Below are 13492 nucleotides of genomic sequence, written 5' to 3' on the forward strand. Positions count from 1 at the left end.
AGTTTGGTAAAATATGGTGGGTAATAACCTGAACATAATTTTCAGTGAAATAAACTCGTAAAAGGATTGACGTATTTTACTGTGAGAATAGGTATCTACAGTCTCACAACTTGCTACCCTGAAAGGAAACAAAGGTTATTGAGATAGGTAAATAATTTATTTTAAAGTTTGGTTTGGAATACAAAAAAGATCTAAATTTGTGACAAAAGAGGGAAAATGAGAATAGCTAAGGGAAGTCTGTAAAATACTCAGCTTCTTTGAGGCCAGGCAATACAGTTTCCATCTACCTGATATGACTTCTAGATGGTAAGAACTTTTGTATCAAGTGTGGGTTGGTAGCCCTGTTGACTTAAATGAATGATACAACTGTTGGGAAGCAGGAAATGGTGCTGGATTACACACAGACAACCAAAACTAACACAAACACACATAGGTTTCCTGGTATGTAAATTCTTTTTGAGGTTAGAGATCTCCTTTTACAGAATTTAGTATATTACAGATTCAAAAACCAAACTTCTTGACCTCCCAGTATTAAATAACTAACTGTGCAAAAGAACCACCATTAAATAGGACATCAAAAGCTATACATTTTCTATAAAACAATATGTGCACAGATTTTCAAAGCTGTGAAAATGCAATAAAGAGCACAACACATTTTGGTCACTTTATTAAATGACATTAAATAGTTTTAAGTTTCAACTACTAAACAGCACTTTGAATGGTGAAAACACAGATAGTATATTGTCATACTTGAATGCTTTTCTTTAAAAACACAATTCCAGTCCTTATATATATTACAAAACAGCCTTAAAGGAAGAAGTGACATCTTTTCTACAGTACTCAAGATACTCAATACAGAACTGAAAAGCAGTCTAACAGAAACAAAGGCAAATCTTCACAGCTGTATGATTTCAGCAGCCAAAGCTGGATGATGGACTGAAACATTACTATACAACTGGGACAAAACATATACAGTATCACAATACTAAGCAAAAACGCTTTACACCCAAAGAAATAAAACAGGTTACAAAATGTGGAGAATTTAGCAGGCAAAACTGTATTACAAGCAACATTTTAAATCGTCATTTTTAAGCCATTGCAACTATTTAAAACATCTAAAACAAATATAAAAATGAGTTTTTTAGTATTTTATTGATGTGATTTTGTCTTTAAATATTTGTTAAACTTGATGTTATACTCAAAGTACATATTATGTAGCTAAAATGTCAAGTGAGAAGAGTGTATGCAAAGTGGTCCAAGTTTTATTTCAAACTCTCTGATTTCCAATTAATCCTTCTAAGTATTATTCTTTCAGTCATAGTTTCATCCATGGTGAGAAAGGTTTAGAAGGTTGCCTAAATTTTCACTTCTATGTCTTTGAGTAAATAATTAGACCATGTTGAAAATTCCTAGGTCTAGTAAATCAGGTTTAAAGTATTCTGGACTTGTAGAAATACCAACTGATAACAGTCAGCCAGAGCATTCTGCCTTCAAAAATTCATCTCATAAATCTTCCTTTTCATTTCTTTTAAAGCAATAAACACACATCTGCCCCAACCCCAATTAAATAAATTTGATTGGCTGGCATAACATCCAAATACATGGAATTTGTTAGTTATGTCTTACCACAGGAAGGTTGGGGGGAGGATGGATCCACCAAACCTCACAAATTTTATATCATAAACCTAGTGCTCTTGGATGGTTTACCACTAGTTCTTCCAAGATAAAAATGGAAATCTCTTTATTATCCAAATAACTCAAAACAGTTTTAACTAACATTAAACTCATTCTAATCCAGTGATACCTAGAACAAATCCTCCACCTGGCTTTCTTGTTTTGCGAATTCTGTAGCTATTTCTACTACCTGTTACATCACCATCTCAAAAATGGTTTTACCATGTTGAGTTGACTCCCATAGTCAAAAACAATCGTTTCCTTTGAGGAACTCAAGCAATCAAATCAAACACGAATAAAATTATAGGTCATTTTTTTTTTACAGACCCAGAGGAATAAGAACTGTAATGATTTTCTCATAAAACCACATGAAAGGGTATTAGATGAATTCATTTGATCAGAAAATTGCCTCAAAGATCTAAACTGAAAAGATATCAAACAATTTAAGAAAATGTAAGGAAACTGGGGGAAAGGGACATGGTGATGAGAGAAAAGAAGAGTATAGAAGCCAGTGATCCTTATCTTTAAGAGGAACTATTTCACAATACTGACAGTACTGGGAATTGTTAAAGCACATTCCTCATGTGAACTTAAAGTCAGCAATGGTTCTGCCATTTTGATGTTGTTTATAAAACAGGGTGTGAACCTAACAACCACAACTTCAGTGTTAACCTCCTAAAATGCTAGAACTTGATTTTCTTAGTCCACATCCCACTGCCAGCAACAGGATGAAGCACTAGCACTGACACCATGCAGTTAGGAGATGTGCTTTATATTAGTGCCAGGAGAGAGAAAATTCATGTGTGGAAGATAATCCACAACCCTGAAATTTTACCAGTAATTATTTCAGCACATATAACTGAAAATAAAAAAAAAATGGCAGAAAGACTAAAGAAGAAAAAGGAATTCTCTTCTTAGGTTGTACTTAAGGCTGTTTATACAATGCTAAGATAACTGCAAGACTCCTCCAACTTTAGAGCAGTAGTATTTAAGAATATTGCACACAATTCTGTGTCAAAGATAACCCTTAGTTTCTAACTTTCAAGCACAGAGATGATATAGCAGGAGCCCAGTTTCAGACTTCAGTCAAAGGAACATTAAGACCATTTCAATCACTCTAATCAAGAAATGGATTAAGTACAAAAGTATTTCATAACTTGAGGAATCAACTCTAAGAACTCAGCTGTGTGTTTTCATATGTAAAGAACGAATATATAAATCTTTATTCTTTCCTAAATTCATTAATTTTATGACAATTTTATGGTTGCTAAAAGCAGGCATAAAAATTTAGAGAGGAAATCTGTGGAGCCGTTACTGTTATGGAAAGACTTGTTTTCACTGAAAACAATTTGAAATATCTTCTGTACTCAATGTGTGTAAGAAGATTCTAGGCAACATCACTGACAAATGTCAGGGGAAATGGTATGCCCTATTTAAAAAAACTTTAAACTAATATGGAAGATTGGCATTTAAGGGGACCAAACTATTTATACAGTTGAGTTCTGTTAAGTCATTGATTCCTAAAAAAATAAAAGATCTTTCTATGATTTTAACAATCCTTTAAGCTTTTAGTGCAAAATCACATTGATTTCCCTTGGGAAGGTCCTGGATTTTTGCTTCTCATTGGGGGTGGTGCTCGCTGTAAGGGTGGTGGCTGCATACCACCAGCCACGGACTGATACATTCCTCTCATATCAATCTGCTGGTAGTTAGAAGGATTCATGATTAAATTTGGAGGCTTTGGCATCATGAGGTGACCTAGTGTTGCTTGCTGATAAGTCATTTGTTGCTGTTGCTGCTGATTGTACTGCTGCTGGAGCCTCCTGTTCATCAGTATTCGCTGAACACAGCTGATTAACTATAGAGAGAAAAGGGAGTTGTTACAAGTGCATGACCTGTCTCAAAGAGGCAAGTATCAAGTTTTGAGTTAAAATCAATTTGTTAAGGGGGTACCATACCAAAAGGAAAACACATTATTGTTATCACCATTACTAATTTGACGGCATTCACAGGACCATTACTGTAGAAACCAGTTAGTAACACCATTTAGGGCTAAATTCTCTTAATGACTTGACTATTGTATTGCAAGGAGCATTTAGGTTAGTTGCCATAGTAACCTGTCCTGTACCATGATTAGTCTCAAGTATTAGTTACAGCACTTTTTGTCAAATCTCCTTTCTTTGTCCTTCTTTTGAATATTTCACATGATGACAGACAAATAAACATTTCAGTGACAAACACTAAAGAGAAAAGCACTTGTAATAGGAATAATTCCTACCTGAAATATCTCAAATTTCCTAAGATCATCTAAAACCACACAATTCTGCCCTGCTTTCTAAGTAAAATTCATGCCACAGAAGTTGATTCCCTGGTGTCAAGAGTTGAAATTTCCCAGTGCAAGGCAGATGGCTGGCAAACAACTGAGCTGGGGAAGATGATCAAGGATCCTGGAATATCCTAGCTTTCTGAAGAACTATATAATTTACTGGAACTTGTGATATATCATCCAGAGCTCCACTTCTTATTCTCAAATTAAATACACTGAAAAGAATACTTTTTTGAAGTTGTTTAAAAAATAGCAAAGGTGATGAAAGTCTGGCAAAATTCCTATATAGATGTCCAGAATATACAAAAACTTAAAATTATATGAAACAGATCCAGCACAAACTGCAAGAATATCCATTTGGGAAGTTGTTGCTCCTTTGTAATGAATATATTATCTTTCCTCGATATTACTAGGTTTTTGACAAACTTTTTTCTAGAATACCATCCATTGCTTCACAGGAGGGCTGACACAGCTGTCATGCAAGCCTATTATTACAAATTCAAGAAAATTAAACATAACCTAGAGATAGTCAGAACTCTTACCATCTGTTGTTTTGTCAGTACATCATTGTAGATTGCCTCTCTTCGTTTTACATCAAGCTCCTGGCTGGCTTGTCTACTTAATGCTAATGCCTGTACTTGGGCCTCTGAGAGATTCATGTTTTCTTTCCACTAAAAGAAAAAAAATTTCTATTTAATCCTTATGGCTGTACAACTGAGAGAAAATAATCACGGTACTTAAAGATATTCAGGATTTTACAAATTCTCTGCCACCCTTCTTTCCTTTATTTTTTTTTTTCTAAAGAAAACAGTGATGTAAAAGCAGGGTTCTAAGTTGTTCTATGTTGTGCATGGGTTGGCTATCTCTGGAATGGAAAAAAAACTATTTGGATTTAATTTTCATAATTGGTTATTAAATTTATGCAAACAACATATCCATCTCTATGGTTAATTTCTTAATTCTTAGATTCTACCCATTTCTCTTTTGTTCCAACATCTATGTAAAATTGCTGAATTATAGTTTGGGACTACTATCCAGTTTACTAGTACTTCACTACTGCAAATCAAGCTGTAAGAATTATATTCTTTCCCCCACAAAAGTAGTAATGCAAACTACAATTAAAAATTAAGACAAATGATATGTGGGGGGAGGTACAAAAATTTGAGGTTGAAATAATACAATTGCCAATTAGCTTACAACAGCTGAAATTATATCTTCAAGAGGCTGAATCCTCACTGCTGTCACACTGTTTGTAGCTTCTACAACTTTTTCTCTTCCTTGGTTAATGAGGTCCTAGAAGAATGTAAGAAATAAGTTAGGGAAGAAAGACAGCACAGTTTTAAGGTATAGGGATCCTTCCTCTTGCCGATTGATAGCACTTGGTTTTAAAATCTTAAATAATTGATGGGAAAAGCAAATTTCAGCTTCAGTAAAGAGGAGTAAAACCCCTCAATGCCAAAAGTGTCTTGTTAGGAAAATAAAAACTTGAGTTTTATTGTACCAATAATTCAGTCATTTAAATGACTACATAAACACATTTAAAAAAGGAAAACACAGATTCAATTATTAAACTACTAGTATAATAAAACCCAATCCTAGGGAGACCAGTACAGACAAGGAAAGAAACCTAAGGGAGGGATTAGATACCAGGGAACAAACTGTATTTTTATATTGTATGTATGTATGAATATATGATAGTGAATCCCACTATTATGTGTAATTATAATGTGCCAATTAAAATGGAAAAAACCCTCAAACCCAATGTTTCCTATTTAATTCATAATTGATTGTAGTTTTAAATCACTTATTTGACAAAACTGGGCATTATATATTTAGTAGTACTTCTACATTGTATTAGAATATAAATAGGCATGTACTTGTCCTACTTTCAAATATTAAGAATGGAATGTGTTTATTTCAAATATTTTATAACTGATTAAAGTGCTATTTCCCTAGCCATTCGGCTGCCCTGTTGTTCCTTAATTAAAATAATTCAAACTGCATTAATTCAAGGACTGATTCCCTTGTGCTCTGAACAAGCTGCATTTTACTATAATATATTGGTTGAAAAGGGTCAACAAATAAAAAAAAAATTTCTTGGTCTATTCAGAGGTAATCGTTTGGAGAATGTGATATTCCTGCATAGGGAACCCTCAACAACAAGGCATTTGAAATTGCCTTTAATTCATGTTAAACTACTTTTGTACTTCATGTCTTACCTCCAGCTGTTGATTACTCATTGCTGACAGGGCTCCCAAATTGAAAGGAATATAAGGAGTCTGAGCGTTGAAAGTGACAGGGGGTAAATTGGTCCCAGTTGGTATGTTGAAACGCATGGTCAGTCCCTAAAAACAAAAAAATTATGCACTTCTCACATTGTGATTTAAAACTTGAAATTCTACATCACCTACTGGTTTAGAAAAGAATCCATGTTCTCAGATCTAGGAAATTATTAACACTCTTCCACACACAAACAAAACACCCTTTTCACCCGAGACCAAGATCTTATTACATGGAAAGCTTTAACTCCTAAACGTGTATTCTTTTTTTCTAATAATTCCCACAGAATGAGGCAATTCAGTGATTTCTGATGAGACTCCTAACATCACGTTAACATTAAAGAAGTTTGGTACAATGAGTTAGGAGTTTAAAAAGGATTCAGGTATTAGGATAAGGTTTCCCATGCTGAGGCACATTTTTTTTTGCTTTAGTGGGTTGGTGTTTAAAACAAACATGGAATTATTTTAATAAAGTTGCTGCTGGAGATGACACTAATATCCAATAAGAAAATACTTTGCATTCAGGTATTCAGCCAAAATTTAGACTTCATGGTATACATGCTAAAGCAACTCCTACTTCCAAACTCTAAGCTCCTGTATGTGACTACATATGGTAGTAACAAGCTAAGTAATGCTAAATATGTAGCTTCCTACTCAACTCTCAATTCACCAACTGCTAAGAAGTGGGGTTACTACTCTTCAAGTGTAAACTATTATTTCCCTATGTCTTCTCCTACTTTACTACCAAATGTATCTGTAGCCAATAAACTGATACTCAGAACTGGGGACCCTGTACCTGAAGACCTACTATATTATTGCCCATTTCAAATGTGACCCTTTTCTTCCTCACTGCTCTTTCAAATGAAGTGTTTTTAAAAATTTTATTTTCTGTGGGTCTTCTTGTGCTGCCCAGGCTGGTCTGGAACTGCTGGCTCAAGCAACTGCCCTGCCTTAGCCTCCAAAGTAGCTAGGATGACAGATGTTTGCCCCTGCATCCAGCCTCAAAAGCATTTTTAGTGAACTACCTTCTTTTCTGCTTCATATTCAGCCCAAGCTGCTTTTCTTTCTTCTTCAGTCAACTCCTCCTCTTCTTTGTGGTCCAAAAGAGAATCATGTTCATGATATCCTACAATGTGTTCTTTATGTATTTGAAGAAGTTCTGCAAGTATAGTATCCTGTTTAGAGAGGTTGAAATAATAGAGAATTATTTTCTACCTCTGTCTCACGTCTCCATAGTTTGCTGGTTAACTGTTAAGACTGCTTTTCACATGTCTAATATATATTATAAATGACTTAGGAACAGTCATAAAACATGCAACAGCGTACTCTTACATCAGAATTTCATGTTTACATAACATGTTTGAGAGATGTAATTTTTTAAATTTACCACTTTTCAGTTTTCAAAGTCTTTTTTCCCAAACTTAGAAAAAAAAATTTGTTCATATACCTTTTGTGCTTAGAACTGAGTTGATAAATGCTAATACAATTCTGTTTAAGTAAGTGATTATAGTGGATGCCTGTGCTAAAAATCATGGCTACTCCTGTTCATACATATGTAACAACTTTATTTTCGCAAACACTTTAGCTACCAAGCACTATACTAGCAAAAACTAAATCTAAATTAATCTAAACAGATACAAGAAAGTTTAACTGGAATATATAATCTTTATATTTCTATTATAAAAAAGTCAAATATAAATTGCACTGTTAAGGATCCATGAGTCAAATTTCAACTGATAAACATTCTTCAATAACTTATTATCATAGTGCATTTTTTAAAAGCCATGGTGTCCTGGGTTAGTCTTTTAAGGTTAAAAATCAAATGCTTAAAAATTGGAATAATCATATTTTCAGTAAGGACACTAAAGTAGCATTCTGTGTCAATAAAAACATTAAAAATTAAGAAAATCACACATGAAGACCCGAATATATAAAAGACACACTAACTCATTTTTAAAAAAGATTTTCCATGTTTTAAAAAATAAGTTCTCCAAGAATACACATTCTAAATTGTTAATTCAGTAAACAACATAATGAACAAATGTAGGTAGTGGAAGGTATATAGTACATTAAATTAATTCTAGTGATACTTAATGCATCCATTTTTACTATAGAGAAGACCCACATTTGAAAAGAATTATCTTTACATATTTAATCACACCAAAATGGTAGGAACATAAATGTCTATTAAATAAGTCAAGGTGAAAAATTCAGATCACGAGGCCCTAAATTTTCTTCTATACAATAGCAAATACTGACATTAATTCTATATATTTTAACATTTATATCATGTAAACAACTTTTTATCTTGTTATCCCAATAAACACTTATAAACAATCAGGTTATCCCAATAAACAATAAACAATCATGGAACCAATTTTCTTAATAGACACAGCTGTAATTGAGACTATATAATAATTCATGTTGACATGTAGTATGTGCTACTTCCTTTGTTAGACTAAAGAGACTATTAGAAAACACTAAAAGATCATACAGCTGGGTGTGGTGGTGCATGCCTGTAATCTCAGTGCCTCAGGAGGCTGAGGTAGGATCAAAAGTTCAAAGCCAGCCTTAGCAACTTGGCAAGACCCTGTTCCCATATAAAAAAAAAAAAAAAAAAAAAGGGCTGAGTTCAATCCCTGGTACCAAAACAAAATAAACCATACAAAAGGAGGTCTTCAAGGAAGTTCACTGGTAGAATACATAGATGCCAACTTTAGTTCCTTTGAAAGTTAACTAAGCACTTCTCTTCTTTTTTGGGGGGGAGGGCAAGGTACTGGGGATTGACTCCAGGGGAACTATACCACTGAGCTACATCCTCAGTCTTTTAAAATATTTTTTTTAGTTGTCAATGGGCACCCCTCTTTTTTAAATTTATTGATATGTGGTGCTGAGAATCAAACCCAGTGCCTCAACATGCTAGGCAAGTGCTCTGCCAATGAGCCACAACCCCTACCCCTTAGTCCTTTTTATTTATTTTTATTTTAAGACAGGGTTTCGCTAAGTTGCTGAAGTTGGCCTGAACTTGTGATCCTCCTGCTTCAGCCTCCCCAGTTGCTATGATTACAGGAGTGTGCCACTACACCTGGCTAAATACTTCTCTTCTTATCCAGTGTAGAAATCTGCTATCCAAAGGTGTGGCCTATGCCACATTGAACAAATTTAGTATCACTAAATCAGTCTCTAAAGTTACTGACCAGGCATGTAGGAAAAAAAACACCTGTTGCACTGATTCACTCCATTAAAAGATAACATTTCCTTAGATGTGTGACTCCCATGTCCACCTCCCCAAAGCATGACTGAAGAGAAAGGTATAATACAACAAGATAACACTCATATTTTTTTTAAAAAAGTAACCATGCCAAAGACAGTTAGAGAAGTCAGCTGTTCTACAATATAACAAATAAATTATAAGGTTCAAATGTACTATGGATAATCCTTAATTTTAATTCTGCCTAGCAATAAATGATGATCTTAACCACAGTCAGTATCAATTCATTTCACTATGAAAGCTACCTAAGCAAAAGACCAAAAGTACTAGCAACCAAATTATTTCAGTCTGTGCCTCTGATTTATTCTCTCTATAAAACTGGGTCTTATTATAACTTAGCCTAACTATGAATTTAAATTGAACATGGACAAAATACTTTTTGCTCAGAGGCCTAACAGGATGATCTCAGTATAGCAGAATTAAAGAAAATATTCAACTCTTGGAAAATGAACACTATATCCATTAAGTATAGTATTTATTTCTTAATTATAACACCACAATTCATACATTAATTACTTTTTTATGGTTGAAGGAAAAAATGCATGTGTGCTTGTATGTATACACATACACTCATATATATCCTTATAAAAATATCTCATATATCAGGAAGCTTTATCATGTCAGTCTTTAGCATCTTATAGTCTCAAAGCCCAAATTATCTTAGAATCAATAGAAATTAAGGACCAGAGAAGAATATTACATCTTTCAATCACACAGCTAAGGACTAGCTGGGAATAGAAACTAAATTTACAGAATCCTAACCTAATTACTGGTTAAGTGCTTATTCTAACATACTATGAGGAATGTTTGTTTTCTTGAGGTATGGTTCCTCCATTTCCCAGATCTACTCTTTTAAATAAAAAGATAATCACCTGAAGGATTCTAGTAGGTTTATTTCTCTATCACATTTAACAATTTTATGCTTTTGGAAGTTTTTTTTTAAGAACAAGCATATATTAATTTAATAAAAGAAAATATAAAAACATCGACTAACAATTCTCAGAAACAAACCTGTGAAAAGCAAGTTCATTCTTTTACTATAAATCTGACATGCACTATTTTATAATTTTCATCTTTAGGAGTTATTAATTTGGGGAATCCCTGATTTTAATGTCTTCCCACCAATTCCAGACTATCAAGTCAAATCAAACATGATTGCCTAATTAAGGTCAGATTATGCTGGAGGTTCAGCTCTGCCCATAAAATAACATTCCTTTTGCCCAACTGTTGATTGAAATGCCAGGAAGTCAAAACAAAAGTTCATGTGACTTGTTTTCTACCACTACAAAATTTTGGATTATTTGCTAAAATATTACCTCCTTCTTTCCATCAAACCAAAAAAAAACTTCACATTGTTTCTATTGGCTACCATAATCACTCTTTTCAAATAAATTTTTTAAAAAATTAATGAAAACAATACTAATATCTAATTACAAAACCTAGATATAACCACCGGTTATATTAATTATCTATTACTCCACACATAGCTTTGCACAAAAATGGGATTATGTTAAAGTGGTAGTTAGAATTAGTAGGCATGCCCCACTGTGCCTAGCTACCTTCTTTTAAAGGCTGAACAATACTTACATTATATATATAAACTTTATCTATTTATTTATTCCCTTAAGAGTTATTTTAAGACAATAAGACTGTTTCCTATTTTAATTATTATCAAATCTGCAATGAAATTAGATAAATTTTGGTGTATTTTAGTCACTTGCCTATATAGTAATCAATAATACTCAAGGACTTAGACAGGTATGCTCGCCATCATCTTCATTTTAATACAGTACAAGTCAGTTATTTTTAAAAACAGAAATTGTTTATACATTTCAAAAGCAGAAAAACAGAACTCTTTCTTCCAGGGTGCTGTGTAAGACACAATTTTCTGCATCTTCCCCTTTTAAATTAATTGCAGCACTCGATGAATAAAAAAAAACAAATGATGAGATTAAGAGGGCAAAAAAGTATTTGTAACAGGATCCTCAGGTTATTTCTTCAAGGGAAAACAATTCTGCAAACTCCAGAGCAAGCTATAAAAGTTAATAAATAAAAATTTCATCCTAATATACAACACAAATCAGTGCAGAGGTTTTGCTTTTCCCCCTTTAAAGAGCAGCATTTATATTAGTTGCTATAGTAACACTATTATTGAAAACAATACTGGAACAGAATCTATAATCACTAAGCCAACAGTCATCAAAATGAGGTTTAAATTACATCCAAATGTGTACCTTTACATTTCTTTGTCTAAACTTTATTTTTCCTTAAATAAGTGAAAAAGCCAACAAGCTGAAAAAAGCATGGTCTATATTTTAGCTAACAACCTAAATTAGTTTAAGCTTTAAAAATGACTAGTTCAATTAATAAGAAAGCAAAATTAATGATAAATTAAAAGTTTAAGTTAATTTATTTAGAAGTTTAAAGTATTTGGCAAACTGAGAAAAATTCCCATCTAATTAATTCTGAAATTCAACCTTGAAAATACAATTGTTAAAAATAATAAAGACTTTGCCTGAGGGTAGGATGGGGGGGTTGTCACGTTTCAAAAATATTTTGCTTGCCATCACTTTGAGTTTGAGTTTTACAATATCTGGAAATAAAATGTCACTAGAATACATAACTACCCACTCAAGAGGTTATGAAAATTCCTTTTATTAACTTAAATAAGTCTACATTTTTAGTAAAGAAATTTAATATTCTGGTTCAAAAAGCATCTACTTTCAAATTTGAGGACCATTTTTTCCCAAACTATGCTGGAGGAAAAAAAAAAAAAGTTGGGCATTTGATAAGTAACTAGAGAGCTTACTGAATGAAGTTCACATAACACCTCGTATCAGATTTTTGGGTCAAGAGCACACAACCTTTGCCAGACAGCATTTATAAATATACCCTGATTCCCAAATTGCTGGTATGAATAAGATAGTGACAACTACAGAACTTGTCACTTTGAACGAAAGAAAACGCAGGCCTGCCAAACTGACTTTGGTGGAGGGTAAAGCCTCATTTGATAAGAATATTTTTTTCTTAATTTAACATTTAAAGAGCCAGATGCTATATTTAGTATTTAACCTTTAAAAATTGATTACCCATTACAATTATTACACATGCTACTGTGAGGTGGAGAACCGTCATTCTGGATTTTATATGACCGCAGAGATTTTCTGGAGGTTGTAACTTTTCAAGCAGACCCTGAATGGAAAATCAATTCTTATCATATACAATCTGTATTAATCATCTTTACTTCACAATGTTAGATCCTCTAACTCCACTATAGTATATTTTAACAAGAAAATAGAATACATACAAAATAGGAATTAAAGCAGCTATTTCAAGTTATATCATAGGGTTTTTTTGTTTGTTTTGGGCAGAGCTGTGGATTAAACAAGTTATTATCTGAAAGAAAGAAAACATTTGAAGAAAATGATTTAAAATGATATAAATAAGGTCACCTAGTAATTCTTATATTGATCAATTCTCTCGTGGAATTTACATTCCAAAATAATAGAGTCCAAAATAATAAATCTGATGTAAAAAACTTGGCCATACAAACACTAGTAACTGAAGAGACAAAAGTGAGGAGGTATTTAAATACTTAATTCTCTTAAAAGAATCACAGTTTCTATTTTCTTTTTTTTTTTATTATTGGTTGTTCAAAACATTACAAAGCTCTTGACATATCATATTTCATACATTTGATTCAAGTGGGTTATGAATAGTTTCTATTTTCTGCTGCTCCTCCTTTAAAATGTTAAAAGACTTCAATTTTACTTAGCCAACATAACCAACAGAGTAATACCACTTACGCTATTAATATACAGTTATTGCGGCACTAAAGTTCCTGTATTAATAAAGGATTACTGATTATCCCAACATGTTAGTTACATCCTTCTGAACTCCTATAATACAAAATTTTATCACTACACTGCTTGGAATATAAAT

At 32.9% G+C, this 13492-nt stretch overlaps 1 protein-coding gene across 11 annotated transcripts in view; it reads right to left on the reverse strand.

Moving 5' to 3' along the window:
- Nucleotides 1-638: 638 nt before the first annotated feature.
- Nucleotides 639-13492, reverse strand: part of Atrx (ATRX chromatin remodeler) — a 231630-nt gene continuing 218776 nt past the window's right edge. For 10 of the 11 annotated variants that reach the window (XM_058584904.1, XM_058584910.1, XM_046462149.2 and 7 more), the window contains 5 exons: nucleotides 7305-7454; nucleotides 6220-6345; nucleotides 5198-5293; nucleotides 4543-4671; nucleotides 639-3532 (listed from right to left, as the gene is read on the reverse strand). In XM_058584904.1, coding sequence (XP_058440887.1) covers nucleotides 3254-3532; nucleotides 4543-4671; nucleotides 5198-5293; nucleotides 6220-6345; nucleotides 7305-7454 — 780 coding nt within the window. In that variant the 3' untranslated portion in view covers nucleotides 639-3253. The remainder of the gene's footprint in view (nucleotides 3533-4542; nucleotides 4672-5197; nucleotides 5294-6219; nucleotides 6346-7304; nucleotides 7455-13492) is intronic. The other variant, XM_058584905.1, reaches the window with a different exon arrangement.

The sequence above is a fragment of the Marmota monax genome, unplaced genomic scaffold (assembly GCF_021218885.2).
Source record: "Marmota monax isolate L192 unplaced genomic scaffold, Marmota_monax_Labrador192_F-V1.1 WCK01_AAM20220418_F8-fsc00192, whole genome shotgun sequence".
NCBI lineage: Eukaryota > Metazoa > Chordata > Mammalia > Rodentia > Sciuridae > Marmota > Marmota monax.